The sequence below is a fragment of the Palaemon carinicauda genome, chromosome 14, assembly GCF_036898095.1.
Source record: "Palaemon carinicauda isolate YSFRI2023 chromosome 14, ASM3689809v2, whole genome shotgun sequence".
Taxonomy (NCBI): Eukaryota; Metazoa; Arthropoda; class Malacostraca; order Decapoda; family Palaemonidae; genus Palaemon; species Palaemon carinicauda.
The window spans coordinates 13477629-13492962 of NC_090738.1; the positions used below are offsets into that span (position 1 = coordinate 13477629).

The 15334-nt window shown below is 49.8% G+C and overlaps 1 protein-coding gene across 6 annotated transcripts in view; it reads right to left on the reverse strand.

Annotated features, from left to right (window-relative positions):
• LOC137653427 (oxysterol-binding protein-related protein 9) overlaps positions 1-15334 on the reverse strand; it is a 354924-nt gene that overhangs the window by 312480 nt on the left and 27110 nt on the right. For all 6 annotated transcript variants that reach the window (XM_068386810.1, XM_068386807.1, XM_068386806.1 and 3 more), the window contains exon 2: positions 14826-14954. In XM_068386810.1, the coding sequence (XP_068242911.1) occupies positions 14826-14954 (129 nt within the window). The remainder of the gene's footprint in view (positions 1-14825; positions 14955-15334) is intronic.

Here is a 15334-nt window from a genome sequence, read left to right on the forward strand (position 1 = left end):
TAAAGACTTGTTCCGGCTTGTATCCACCTTCGGCGATAATATTCTTGAATGTCTGGTTCGCGTAAGTTTCAGCAGCGGCAGTGTCAGCCGAAGCAGCCTCGCCATGCAGGGAAACGCTTTTCAGGGCGAAGCGTTTCTGAAACTTCGCGAACCATCCTTTGCTGGCAGAAAAACGTTTCTGAGGCTGGGAATCAGTGGATGTCCCTGGTTGAGGATCATCTGCATCATCATCTTCTTCAGCATGGTTGCCGTCGTCGTCTTGAGGTTCCTTTGCAGCAAAATTCTCATACAAGCTCAAAGCCTTTGTTCGGATGGTGTTCGTATCCAAGGCTATGTTCTTCTTCCGGCAGTCGGCAATCCACACAGCTAAAGCACCTTCCATGCGTACGATCATTTTATTACGCGTTGTAACGACTCGCTTCGCTGATCTGCTAAAGGTGATTGCAGCCGTCTTTCTAATGTTTGCCTCGTCCTTCTTGATATAGCGAACAGTAGATTCGTTGATCCCAAAATGGCGCGCAGCAGACTCGTAACTTCTACCATCTTTTAACATATCGAGAAGCGTAACCTTCTCAGCAATCGTCATCATCCTTCGGTGGCGTTTAGGCTCACTACCAGCCTTAGTAGAAGCAGAACGCTTGGGAGGCATTGTACAGTAGGATTTGACAAAAAGTTCAACTTAAAAAGGTCGCACACAGCACAGATTAAACTTCACAAACTTAAGAGCGTCTACTCAGCGATACGCGGTAAGAGAAAGTGGACGACCCGGGCCCGCGAGAACCTAGATGCTGGAAGCTGGAGATGCGGGCAAAACACCAATCACAGGCTAGATAACAAAACTTGAGTTCTGATTCGTCATCTATCAGCGCTTGAACCAATCACAACCCGTCTTACAGTATATGATGCGTAGGTTACCAACTCAAAGTACAAGATACCCCGCGCATACCGTAAGTACAGTATTAATAATAATAATAATAATAAATAATGATGATAATACAGTACTGTAATAATAATAATAATGATAATAATAATAACAATCATAATTTTATTAACAACAACAACAATAATAATAACAACAACAATAATAATAATAACAACAATAATAATAATAGCTTTACGTATGCTACAGTATTTTATTCTTTTGTAGGATGTCTCTCTCTCTCTCTCTCTCTCTCTCTCTCTCTCTCTCTCTCTCTCTCTCTCTCTCTCTCTCTCTCTCTCTCTCTCTCTCGTACGCTTATTCGAAATGTGATTTTCGCAACAAAGAATATTATTGGATGCAGTACTACGTACGTAAACATACAAAAGATTCATGGAAAAGAAGCACATCCATTACATTTGTAGTATGTACAGTAGTAGCCATCAGCAGCCTTACACCATTCTAATATTGTATGACTGCATCTGATTTGCGTTTCATGTTCGATTTAATTTTACTACGTACTGTATAAAGTACTGAATTATCGTATGATAATAATACAGTAATAATAATAATGATAATAATAATAACAATAATAATTTTATTAACAACAACAACAATAATAATAATAATAACAATAATAATACACGTAATAGCTTTACGTATGCTATTTTATTCTTTTGTAGGATCTCTCTCTCTCTCTCTCTCTCTCTCTCTCTCTCTCTCTCTCTCTCTCTCTCTCTCTCTCTCGTACGCTTATTCGAAATGTGATTTTTGCAACAAAGAATATTATTGGATGCAGTACTACGTACGTATACATACAAAAGAATCATGGAAAAGATGCACATCCATTACATTTGTAGTATAGTAGCCATCAGCAGCCTTACACCATTCTAATATGGTATGACTGCATCTGATTTGCGTTTCATGTTCGATTTAATTTTACTACGTACTGTATACAGTACTGTATTATCGTATGATCACATTCTCTTTTCATGTTTTATTTCTTTCTGTGCTGAATTATATATCATATGTAATGCAATGAACAATCAGTAGTAGCAGATACTGTATTACTAATTACAGTATTATGGAATTACAGGTAACAAAATATCATATTTGGGGGTCTTCAGATTTCGCGGTATTTTCAAAATTTCCGGAAAATCCGCGATATGTATATATATATGGGGTATGGAAAAAACCCGCGAAGTGGTGAATCCGCGATGGTCGAACCGCGAAGTAGCGAGGGTTCACTGTATTCCAAGTGGGTGACGGCAATACCCATAAGGAATAAGAAGAGCAGTACCATATGCTAAGCACTTGAAGGCCAAGTTTTTCCTGTTATTCTTCATGTTCTAGTCCGGATATTGACTGATAATGGCCCTGAGTCTATTTCTCAAGAATTTACCGAGTTGTTGGAGCAGTACAATGTTGTACATGTGAAAGAAACTTCGTAAAAACCCTCTAGTAATGGCGCAGTGGAGCAGGTGAACCATACCATTGGTGAGACTCGGGGTGATTTCTGGGGAATCTCGGAAATGGGGACCAGTATTTATCCCAAGCAGTTCTCAGCTACAACCATTCCCACCACACTGTACTCCAGCTGAAGGTGCTCACGATGTTGACAGTGTCTCGTTGCTGTCACCAGAAACAAGAGGCCCACAGGATGAAGGACATCCTCGATATAAACATTTAAAGAGGGTTCTCTGGTTCTTAAGCAGGTGCACCAGTTGGGACATCTTCTGTTGAACAAGTTCATCCCTAGGTTTGAGGGGGTATTTCGTGTTACTAAGGTACACGAGAATAAAGTCACCCATTAGCTGCAGACTGCCTGATGGTGAACTGGTAAAAGCTCATCATATCTAGTTAAAAGCCTGGCTTGAACTTCCAGTCTATCTTAGGACCTGAAAGGGAAGAAATGATTAGTGCCACTATGAAATTTGAAAATGATAAAATTTTCCAAAATAATTTTCTGTAAACGTTGTATATTATTAACACTGTGTACAAGTACACACGGCACAAGTGTCATCTGTATAATTCCACACCTGAGATTTTGAACAGTCCTTAGTGTCACCATGGTGGCACTCACTTAAAAGGTATTGCACTGGAAGGTGTCAACACCTTTTCACCCTACTTAATAGTCCAAATCAATTCACTGTTCATCGCAGTACTAGACGACAGGTTTTAATACACTACCTGCCGCCACCACATAATGCTTCAGTTCATGCACTTGCTTCGCATAATGTTTGTAGAACACTCTGGATGACTTCCATCAAGTATATGAGCGAAGACGCTCAAAGTCCATATACTGAAAAAAGTTCAGTGATGAAGCAATTTTCCTTGGATCATGACCTGCGTGTGTACTGTCAGGATCAGCTCTGCGAATGAAGTAGGTGAGCTTCGCCCCCAGTTGTTTTAGGGATAGGTTTGATCCTGAAGTTTCTCCTTCAAAGAGCTGTCCTCCCCTGAAGTTTGAAGTTCTTCGAAGATAGACCTTTAGACACTCTACTGGACACAGAGAGACATTTTCCTTCAGAGGGCAGATTCTCCAGGGACCCAATCTCTTAGTGGGTAGCTCATTTTTGGCGAGAAAGGCTGGATCAGGAAAGAGATTCAGTTTTCCCACTTCTGTGAACTGAATATGGCCCTCGTTTCTGGATAGGGCCACTATTTCACTAGCTCTAGCCCCTGAGGCTTTAGTAAACAGGAAAATAACTTTTTGAGTTAGATCCTTAAGAGAACAATCTTCATTGTTCACGGATGAAGCATAATATAGGACCTTGTCCAAGGACCATGAAATGGGCTTCGGAGGAGCTACAGGCCTAAGTCTAGCACATGCCTTCGGGATCTTGTTAAAGATTTCGTTCGTCAGGTCCACTTGGAAGGCGTATAGAACAGGTCTAGTCAGGGCCAACTTACACATAGTTATAGTGTTGGCTGCCAGACATTGTTCATGAAGGTGGATAAAGAAGGACAGACAAAAGTCTATTGAGATTTCTTTCAGTCCTTTTGCTTTAACGAAAGCAACCCACTTTTTCCAAGACGATTCATATTGTCTTCTGGTTGACTTGGACTTGTATTCTTCTGAGAAGTCTACACTGCCTTTTGAGATCCCAAATCTTTTCTGAACCGCTAGGGCGAGAAAATCATGAGATGAAGGTTTTGGGTTCTCTGTAATGAAGCAAAGACAGTCGACTTCTGGGAAGACTTTCTCTTGGACAGTGTCTATAATCATACCGAGGTTTACCAGTCTATGAAGGTTACAATAATGACTTCTCGTGATTTATCAGAACCTCCAGGTCCTGAGACAAAACTCGGGAAGCATGTCTGAGTGACGAACAAGGGTCATCTCCGAGTCTGCTAGGATCAGCTGGTCGTACAGATATCTGATATCTGAGAAGACAAATGCCGTTCCTGTGAGCCCGACACTAAGGCGAACACTCTGGTGAATATCTGAGGAGCTGTTGCGAGACCGTAGCATAGACCCTTGAACTGGTAAGTCTCTTCCTCGTGTATGAATCGTAGATACTTCCTTGAAGACAGATAGATTGGGATCTAGAAGTATGTGTCCTTCAGATCTAGTGTGCACATGAAGTCCCTTGGACAAACCGCTTGGATGACCGTGTCTGCCATCTCCATTTTGAACCGAGTCTGTTGAACAAACTTGTTCATAGGGGAGAGATCAATGACTGGTCTCCAGCCTCCAGTCGTCTTTTTCACTAAAAAAATTTGAATGTTGAAGCCCGGGGACTCTTCCACAACCTCTTGGATTGGAAAGTGCCCTTCTGCAGCATGGTCTGGACTTCAGCCCTGAGGGCCAGCACCTTTGCGGATAACTTCGCATAAAAGCTTAGATGCACTGGATCCCGAGTCAGAGGAGGGAGACTCTGAATGAACGGGACGCGATACCCTAGGGCGATCACTTCGACCATCCAAGGATCTGCCCCGTGGAGCTACCACCTCTGCCAGCGGCGCTGTAGGCATCCTCCCACAGGAGGTAGGTGATGAGAAATGCCATTCCTACTGGGAGTGACCACCTCCCTTTCCTCCCTTCTTTCCTCTGAAGGACTTGGACCCTTTCTGGCCTTTAGATGGAAACGGCAGCTTAGATACCTTGGACCAGAGGACCTAGAAGTTGACTGGTGAGAAAAGGAAGGTGCTTGCTGAGGCTGTAAAGACTGGGAAGGTCTACCATAGGTCTGCAATGTCATGGCCCTATGGAGAAAAGAATCGTTTAACGATGTCCTTCATCGCTCAGCAGCCCTCTCTATCTCTTCCAGAACGAAGAGATGAACCCTCGAGGGTGGAATTCCTGAACCGAGAGACCTCCACTTTCGGCCCCTGTTTGTGGAACCAACCTATGACGGTATCCCTTCTCTTGTGAATGACATTCGCCCAGAGACTGATGACGTGGTGCGATAGAAACTCAAAGAGTCCGGGTACCTGACAACAAAAAAGACTCCATAGTCTTCCTGGCAGACCCCTTTGAAAGATCGTGGGAGCAAACAACGAGGCATAAGGATCCTAGCCATAGATCCAGCCACGAAGCAGCCTGCATGGCGTACTTCGCGCCTCTCTCTATGTTCAGGAAGCCTTCAGAGAGGAGAGGGTCTGAGTTGGTACACGCTTCATTAGGGACTCTACCGAAGGGTCGAGGGTCATGGTGGAATGTGGTTCCCCTTTGATCTCGTAATACAGTACTTCCTTTGTAGAACAAAAGGAAGTGGAAAGGACCGAGAGGAGGAACCTTCCCTCAAGGAACTAGAAGTTCCAGCTATCTAGCCGATAGCTTCCTTTTGGCGGCTGTCAAACACTTGGACTAGGGTAGAACTGCACTGGACACGGAAGGCTTCTGTGTCTCGAATATATCATTAAAAAATAAATCCTTCCCTTCCTACATGGTGGAACTAGAAGTGGACAGCCTGTTGATGGCTCCCATACAGGCAAGGACCTGCCAAAAGGTATGCTCCGACTCACGTCTCTCCTGTTCGGAGTGATAGTTCCAAATCTAAGGGGTCGTCCACCTCCAGACTCGCATCCAGAGCATGGGGTAGGTCAGGGTCGTCAACAGAATCACCGGAAAGACCCGCCATAGGGGACCGTCTTTGTGCCTCAGCCATTCTAGCTTCCTGTACCACAGCGTTCTTGGGTTTTTTCTTAGTGTCCTTTGATTCCCTGTGAACAGGACGTTCCTCCACGGTCTTAGGAGGAGGGAACCTGCGATGTTTTTGAGGCACTTGGCAAAGCCTTGGCAGTAGGAGCTGAAGGCTTCTCCTCTGGAGGAGGTACAGAAAAAGGACATTGGTCTGAAGGCACTACCTCAATTTCTTGAGGGCTGAAGGGATGGATCGCGATCTCCCTGGCCAAAGCCTATATCCCTACTCGTCCTAGGACGGATGATGTCGGCATGAGATGGTGTGACACATCTCTTCCTTCTCTTCTGCTTCTTGGTGATGACCTCCTTTACCTTCACTGGCCTAAAAGATAAGTTGGCCATATAAGGATCAGAAGGAATAGGACCTTCAGCTAGCGATTGGAGTTAAGGTGATCTAAGCACTCTGTCTACCGTCAACTTCCTTCTAGGGTCCTGACTCCCAACTGATGAACTCGATGAGGGTTCCAAGGGGATCCTAGGAGTTCTCGCAACAGGAGCACTATGAGTCACACAGGAAGAGGAAGATTTAACACCTTCCTGCTGCCCCAGAGAAGGACCTACATCCAACGAAGTCGGCAGAGGAGGCCTCTGAGTAGGGAATACTCTAGTTGGAGAATGTGTCAGCGAGACGCGTTTCAAAGCGTCGCGTAGGCAAACGCTTTGTTAGAACTCCCCAGGTGGTGAAAGGCACTGGGGGTTTAGCTGGACGCCTATTAGGGGAATGGTCATTCTCATCTTTAGATTCGATCCATCCGATCCAAGGTCGTATGGAAGGTCTGGTTGAGGGGGCTACGTGCTGATGGATTGCACATAAGCCTACCTCTACTTTCTAAACGAGGAACGTCTAGACCTTGATCGTGAACGCGTAGTTCGTGATTGTAAACGAGATGTTCGTGAACGGGAGCGTCTAGCTCTTGTTCGAGAATGGCGTGAACCTCGCGAATGCCTAGCTCGCGAGCGTCTGGACCTACGTCTAGACTTTGCTCGTGATCGTGTAGAACCCAATTGCAAGACTCATCCTCGTGAAGAGGAATGCCTCCAAGGAGAGCGTTGAGACCTGCTGTCATGTGAGCGCGAGGTTCTAGAACGTGAGCGCCTTCTAGAAGAAGGGGACTCGGATCATGACCTACGATCCATAAGATCTTCCGATCGCCATGAACGGCGATCAGGAGAAGAGAGTCCAGAAGAGCAAGGCGATGGTGATGCTCGTCCTTTAGCACTGCTGGTGGTGGGAGAGCTGGTCCCCGGAAGATCAACACCTACAACGTACGGGTTCCTGTGGGGAGAAACAAAGGTTAGGGGACGATGAAGTCCCAGAATGGAGAGAGGGTTCATAATCAGCAGGGGGCCGTTGGAGAGGGGAAAGCAAGCGATCGCCTCGTCCATACATGGAAGGGACAGAAGGCGGCGAAAGATGGACCTCACACAGTTCCAGAGCATGAGATGTCGACGGCTCTGGAGAAGGGTCCTTCCTGACACTACGTTGAACAAGGCGCAGCAACTCCTCCTTCGAAGGGGTCCCAAAATCCCTAGGTACTATCACACCTGCAGCAGATCTGAAAGGGAGAATGGCTCACCAGCGGCTGGAGGAGAAGTTGCTCCTCTAGGAGAAGCAACAAACCCTCTAGTACCCCGAGGTTTCCAAGGAGTTAGTCGATCTGTGCTCCTACTCGATCGTCCCTCGGTAGAGCACGAGCGAGAAGGAGCTATTTAGAGAGATTTGGGGGTGCGAGAAGAGGAAAAACGCGCTTTGCTCACTCCTGAAGGAGAACGGTCGTCCTTCGTCTTCTTCTTCCTACGACACCCAAATCCCATTAGAAGGCTGACCACTCCCTACACTCGGCGTAGGGCGAACCCTGCTCGCATCAATACCCTCGGCACATAGGACACAAAGAGTTTGGGTTGGTCTCCGACAACACGAAGGTCCTGCACGCGGCACCCTTGCGCCCAGGGCAGGTTTCCATGAGGAAGGCAATCACAAGAGAAGACACGCACACCTGAAAAGAAAAAGCAGAATTGAAAAAATCCAATGACAGTCAGGAAGAGAGCGGACACGTCAGATCTCAACTGAGCCAAAAGAAAAAGTTGAGAGTATATATATTGAGGTGGCTGGGTACGGCCCAGCCACCCCCAGCCTACCTGCTCAAGCGTTTAGGCAGGGTTGCCACCTCGCAATTAAAGTCTAATAGCTACCTTCCAGCTACGCTGAAAGATAATCCACAAAAATGACAAATTCGTAGATAATTTGTATTTTTCCTAACTATACAAACCTTAGTTATTTACATGGGGGTAATTACTTCAGCGTAGCTGAATGACGAGCCATAAGAATTTAACAAGGGTTTACTACCCCTTCGTTAGTTAGCGGGGGGTAGGGATGGGTAGCCTGCTACCCCTCCCCCTCACACACTCCAGTGAAAGGCTCACTTTACTTAAAGGTAGGACTTATCTTGGGGGACAGGGCTGGCGGGCAAATATGCGTAAATAGCTAAGGTTTGTATAGTTAGGAAAAATACAAATTATCTACGAATTTGTCATTTGTTCCGTAACTGAAATACAAACCACGCTATTTACATGGGGTGACTTAACCCTTAGGAAGGGTGGTAAGTCCCGGCCAAACTAGCTTTGGCTTGCCCGGGGATTCCATGTTCGAGCGATCAAGTACTCGGACAACAGGGAATCCCTGCTCCTCGCTGGCGGTTGTGAAACTGCCGCGTCCTACGTAAGGTGTGTGCGAAGGTGAAAAGTGACTTGTCCTAGGTAGTTGCCCTGGAGTTCCTCGGATGGAAATCCAGTCTAGGACTCTCCCTAGACCACCTCGTCAGGGTATGGGGACATGACAGTATTACACCTAATACTAGGAACACAAGGAAGCATGGTCTACCTGCAGTGGTTTGAGGTCAGCTGTGCAGAGAACCCAGGATGCTGCTTTCTCCAAGGGAGGAGAGGATGAAAAAAAGAATAAGGGCCAGAAAGATCTTTTCAATCATGCAGACTAAAACCAGGTAACAATGCCCTCAACCTTCTGCTACTTGTCCATCAAGGAGCCTGAGGTTTAGACCAGCTGTTGTGAAGCCACCACAGGGCCGATAGAAACGTATCGAGCCTCCTGTGGGTCATGTCTTGCAGGTAAGGGGCTGAGAAGATGGTCTGATGCTTCAACATCCCCACTTGTAGGACCTGCGTCACTGAATGATGCTCCATGAAGGGCAGGGACGTAGCTACGCCCCTGACATCATGGGCTCTAGGGCGATGCGACGGAGAAGGGTCAGGACTCAAGGCCGGGTGTAACACCCTGAAAATCCAGGCCGAGATGGTATTCCTGGAAACCCTTCTCTTCATTTCCCAGGGTCCACGAACGAGGGTTGAGCCTGGAGACGAACTGCAGCTGTTCTCTTAAGACGCCACCTCAGACTCCCTACCGGCAAGGTAGGAGATGGTCTAGGTCATCTGCTACAGAACGGAGACTCGAAACCTGGAAAGAGTCGAACAGCGGATCCGGCACTCCCGGGTTCTGAGTCTTGGCAACAAACTTCAGGGACGAACCTGAATGTTGCCTCCCCATATCCCCCTGAATGGGCGAAGTCGTATGAGAGACCATGTGACTCACTTGGCTGAAGATATGGCTAGCAGGAACACTGTCGACCCAGTAAGGTGGTAATCTGGGACCTTACGTAGTGGTTCGTCAGAGGGTCTCTTTAGAGACTTGAGGACTCAAACCACGTCACAAGGAGGTCTCACCTTCGACTGAGGGCAGGAGAGGACAAGGCTTCATATGAGATGGAAGAGTTCCAGCGAGGGAGAAATGTCTATCCCTAGAGCCTGGAGGCAAGACTTAAGGCTGATGGATAGCCTTTCACAGCCGCAACTGAAAGGCACATTCCATCCCGCAATCCCACGAGGAGCTCCGCTATTACTGGAAGCGGCATCGTGTGGAGGGATACCCTCTCCACGACACCAACCACAGAAACTCGCCCCTTCGCCTGGGAGACTACTGCGGAAGATTTGCGCAGGTGTCCAGGCCTCCTTTTCGCAACTTGTTGCGAAAACCCTCTCTCTTTGAGATGCTGGATAGTGTCCCGACGGGAAGTTGGAGCAAGCTACGGCTTTGCGGAGGATGATGGCATGTGGCTGTGTGAGTAACCGGTGATGTGGGGGGGGGTTCCCTCGGAGGCTCTGTAAGGAGTTACAGAGGGACTGGTGAGCCACCTGCGAGAGGCCCTAGCAGAGCTAGGGAGGTCATTGAGAGACTGACCGATACTCTGGTCCTGTAGAGTACTCTCCTCATCCGCCAGAACGGGGGAAGGCAAACACATCGATGTTGTCCCACCGTTGCTGGAAGGCATCCTACCAGAGGGCCTTGGGGTCTGGGACCGGGGAGCAGGATGGGATGGCTGTACTGAAAAGTACCTCCTTGTCTGGGCAAGTAAGCCATCACTGTTGTGTCATTGATCCTCACAACCACAGAGTAGTCCGCCAGGCTACGTGGAGCTACTGAATGCCAGAAACACGGTTTCCATCTCTAGTAGGTCTAGAGAAGGTACTTCCTGGTTCTGACCACCGGCCTGAGGTCCCGTGGTTCAAGACGTGGGCTCCCCCATTTTCTTCGACGCGTCCGAAAACAGCATCAAGTTTGGGGGAAGGACGAGAAGGTCCACTCCCAACCGTAGATCCTCGTCTGCTTCCCACCCCTGGGGGTCCGTCTGTTCCAGAAGTCCCCTAGGGGTCCCGGTGTCCGGGGAGTCGTGTCCCTGACTCCCCCGCGCCCCAAGACACCACTGGAGAGAACTCATCCTGAGGCGACTCTTGGAAACCAGATAGGCCCAGGAGGAGTGACGTAACCACATTGGGTTGGAGGTTCTTCTCGTGTGGGGAAAGGTCTCGCGACCTTCCTCCGCCTTGCTATCCTGTCGCCTGAAGGGAAGGCTTCGGGAGATTGGGGTCTAAGACCAGGCCTGGGTATACCAGACTATGAAAGGGCTGCGGGGAGGACTCCTCGAGGACCACCATGATCCTTAGAACTTGGCAGTCTGAGGAACTTGTCCCGATGATGAAGAAGGGATGCCTTCGAGTCTGCTAGGATCGGCCAGTCACCCAGGAAACGGAGGGGAAGGATGCCAATCCTGAGAGCCCGTGAAGAGATCAGAGTGGAAGCATCGGTGAACTGTTGAGGTGCTGTGGAGAGACGCACCTTGAACTGGTATATCCGCCTTCCAGGCAAACTCCAAAGTACTACATTGAGGACGGGTGAACCGGGATAGGAAGTACGCGTCCTACCGGACCAGTGTACACATGAAGTCTTGTGGTCTCACCGCAAGACTGACCGCGTCTCCTGTCGCCATGCTGAATGGAGACTATTTGACAACTCTGTACAGAGTCGAGAAGGGAAGGAGACGATTAAGGAGGCCTCGGAACCCGTTGGCCACCTCTTGGAGGGAGCGTATCTCCAACATGGACTGGACTTCTGCCCGGAGGGCCCGTCCCCTAACCGATCCCTACCCAGGGAGGAGGGAGGGGCTCGATACCGACCGGGATTGTTGAAGGAGACAAGCTCGGAGAGCTGGCTCTCGGCCTAGTCTCTGGCGCTCTTCATTCCCTGAGACCAGGGCAAGCTGCACTGGCCCAAGGGAGCCCCTGGGTGAGTAGATTCGGTCCCGGACCGTATCCTTCCCTTACCGAAGAGGAATCTCTGAATCTGGGGTCCCCTTGATGTTTCTCCTGAGGATCAGAACCTGCCAAAACGCAAGTTCCGACCCCTGTAGCTTCTCCTCCTGATGGACTGGCAGCGAGCTCTCTCATCCCCGGAGGCTCTTCCTGGGGAGAGTCGTAGACATGCCCCAAGGGTCCATCTGGGTCCTGTCGGGTCCTTGCAGTAGACTGGGCCTTGGGATCCCTCCTAGGAGGGAAACAGGACCCCAGCGATGAAGGATGTAAGGCTTCCGCCCCCTCCGCACGAGAAGATTTCTCAGGAAGAGGCGGGGATTCTCCATATGGAGTGATGGGGGAGAGGAACGGGTCTTCCGACCCTCCTGGGGATGGGTAATGCTCATCCGCAGGGGAGGGGAGAAGAACTCTGAGGAGGGCTAATCGCCTGCGTAAGGACTCGCGAAGGGACAGGATGGTCCTTGGAGGAGATACCATGCCAGGGATTCCTCTCACCCTCTTCAGGGGGAGAGGAAGTTACTACTGATTAGTGACCCTAGTAAGAAGGCACAGGCTCATTGTCTGCATGAGCGCTCCGACGACGGCGTCCCACCAGGGATGCCGACCGCCTCACGCTGACAGGGAGTCCCTCTGGAGGGAAGAGGATCGTTCGATCCCCTGGAGGAGTTGACACATGAGGGTTCCCCGTACAGAATCTGCAATGAAGGGACAAGAGACCTTTGACCTGTCCGGAAACCTCCCCCCCTCTGGAGAGGGCGCTGCTCTGCGCTGCGGGAGAGAGAGGGAAACGCGAAGGTGGCCTAATTGCCATAAGCCCTGACATAATCAGGGTGCGATCGTGTCGGAGAACGGTGCGCCGATCAAGCTGGTGATCGTGCGAAAAGCACAGATCTGGGTAGCGCGTGAGTAAAACATGCGTAGCAGTATAACCGCGCCCGCATGCACGCGTACCCGCGTGAGCGTGGCCATATCGGAGCCCGCGTGAACGATCCCCGCGTGAACGATCCCCACGAGAACGATCCCCGCGTGAACAATCCCCGCGCTTCCGCGCGTATGAAGATCGCTGGCGCTTGCGCGTGAAAGATCGTGGCCGATAGCGTGGGAAACAATCCCACGCGCTAACGATCTCGGCGACAAAAGTTCACCGGTGCTTGTGCCGTCGGCGATTGCATGTGGGAAACCATCCCACGCGCGGAAGAAATAACGCTGACGATCTTCGGCGCCTACGCGTGTACGAAGATCGTCGGCACTAGCGCGAGAGGATCGTCGGCACTAGCGCGAGAGGATCGTCGGCACTAGCGCGAGAGGATCGTCGGCGACAGTGCCCACGCGAGTACGATCTCCAACTATGTAAGACGAACGTCGGTGATTTGCGCGAGCACGGACGATCTTCAGCGCTCACGCGTGCGAAGATTGTCGGCACTCGCGCGCGAGATTAGATAGTCGGCGATCGCGCGCGGGAAACCTCGGTGCCCGCGCGCGGACGATCCGTGATGACCGCGCGCAGGCAACCATCCCACCTGTGGACGAGCGGAGAAAACGCCCGAGGACGAGCGAGAAACCGCGAGCGGATGATCCGCAATGGTCGCGTGAGCCTCAATGGTCGCGCGCGGGAAACCATCCCACGCACAGAACGATCTTTGGTGCTTACGCGCACTAAGAAGATCATCAGCGCTTGCGCGCCTAGCGCCGGATCTGAAGATCGCCGGCTAACGGCCGTCGCCGATCGCGTGCGTACAACCGTGCGCGGACGACCTCAAAGATCGCGCGGGAAACTAAACCCGCGCCCGGTAAGATCTTCGGCACTTACGCACGTTATGAAGATAGTCGGTGCTTGCGCGCCTAGCGCGTATCAGAAGATCGTCGGCTAATGATCTTCAACGATCGCTCGCAGAAAACCCCCGCGCGGAAGGGCCATAAATATCGCGCACGGGAAACCATCCCGCACGCGGGCGATCTTCAGTGCTTACGCGTTAGCGCGTATCAGCAGATTGTCGGCTAGCAATCCTCGACGATCGCGAGCGGCAGAACCGCGGAAGGGCCTCAAAGATCGCGCGCAAGAAGCCATCCCGCGCGCGGGTGATCTTCAGCGCTTACGCGCGAGTGAAGATCGTAGGCCCCTGTGCAACAGAAGATCGTCGGAGAGAGAGCGCGCATGCTTGGTTGAAGGATCGGCTAACTCGTAGATCAGGAACTGAGATGTGTCCCTAAAATGGAGGGCATCCCCTGAAGAGGACCAGGAGGTCTGCTTCAGTGCCGCCGATCAACTGAAGTACTGCTAAATACTCCGAGGAGTGGTCTCTGTGAGGTACCTTTCCCGCGAACGGGAGAGGTGTCCTTCGTAGAAGAGACTTAGAGACACCGTAGGCTGAACCGCTGGTGAGCGCCTGTGCGCTATCTCAGGAACCCCAACGACGTGCGCAAATGCGCAGGGAACGTTGGTAGCAGCCTAATTGAATTACTATACTGGAACAGGGTGTCTCTGGAAGGCAGTCTCAGGAACAGCAGGAACAGCAGTCGAGCGCTAGCGCGCAGGGGATACCTGGCACTTAAGGGACTTACTCAAGGAGTGAGAAAGTCTCTCCTGCCCCGAAGGGAGGAGCCCGTTAGATAACGGGGGCGTGGGCGCCCAAGGCGCGTCAGCAGTCAGGAACGGATACAGCAGGCAGCAGGTCCACTGAGGGCACGAGAGACCAAAGGTCTAACGTAGCCTGAGTAGCGAGGCCCTGAGGCGATTAGTTGCAAAACCCCGAAGGGTCAGCGCAACGAGAAACCGAAGTTTCTCCGTCACTAATCACCAAAGTGTAGAAGTGACTAAAGTTACGAGCGGAGACTTCCGATCGCCATCCGAGCCAAAAGTAAAGTGAGCCTTTCACCGGTGTGTGTGAGGGGGAGGGGTAGCAGGCTAACCCTCCCTACCCCCGCTAACTAGCGGAGGGGTAGTAAACCCTCGTTAAAATTTTTATGGCCAGTCATTCAGCTACGCCGAAGTAATTACCCCCATGTAAATAGCGTGGTTTGTATTTCAGTTACGGAACAAATAACGGAAGGTTTGTTATTACAGTAAGGGAACAAATTAGAATAAAAATTACTTACTTGAAAATGAAAAGTTTTAGCATCAACAGTGATGGTGAAAGTGGAATCATCATCATCATCAATGCCAACAACAGCTCCTTTCAACCGAACACATCCTCTGCGAGCACCACGTACCATCTTCTCCTTAGACTGAAAGAATGAGAAAAATTGTTACCTTTTTAAAATATGATAACAATTTAATCTATAATATTTCCTTGGTTATGAAGCAACAATATTGTATGGCAAATATGACAAATTTGTATTAATTTGTATTTTTCCTAGCATACAAACATTCCACTACACTATCTATATTGGGTATATTGTTTTCGGCGAAGATAAACTAGCCATAACAATTTTTAGTGAGGGATAACTACCGCACCCGCTAGCTAGCAGGTGGGGTAGCTCAGCCATTCTGCTCACTCACACACCTAGGTTGAGTAACCACTTAGCTTACTGGCATGACTTCTAGGGGACAGGGTGGCAGATCAATGTGAATAAATAGTGGAATCTTTGTATGCTAGGAAAAATAC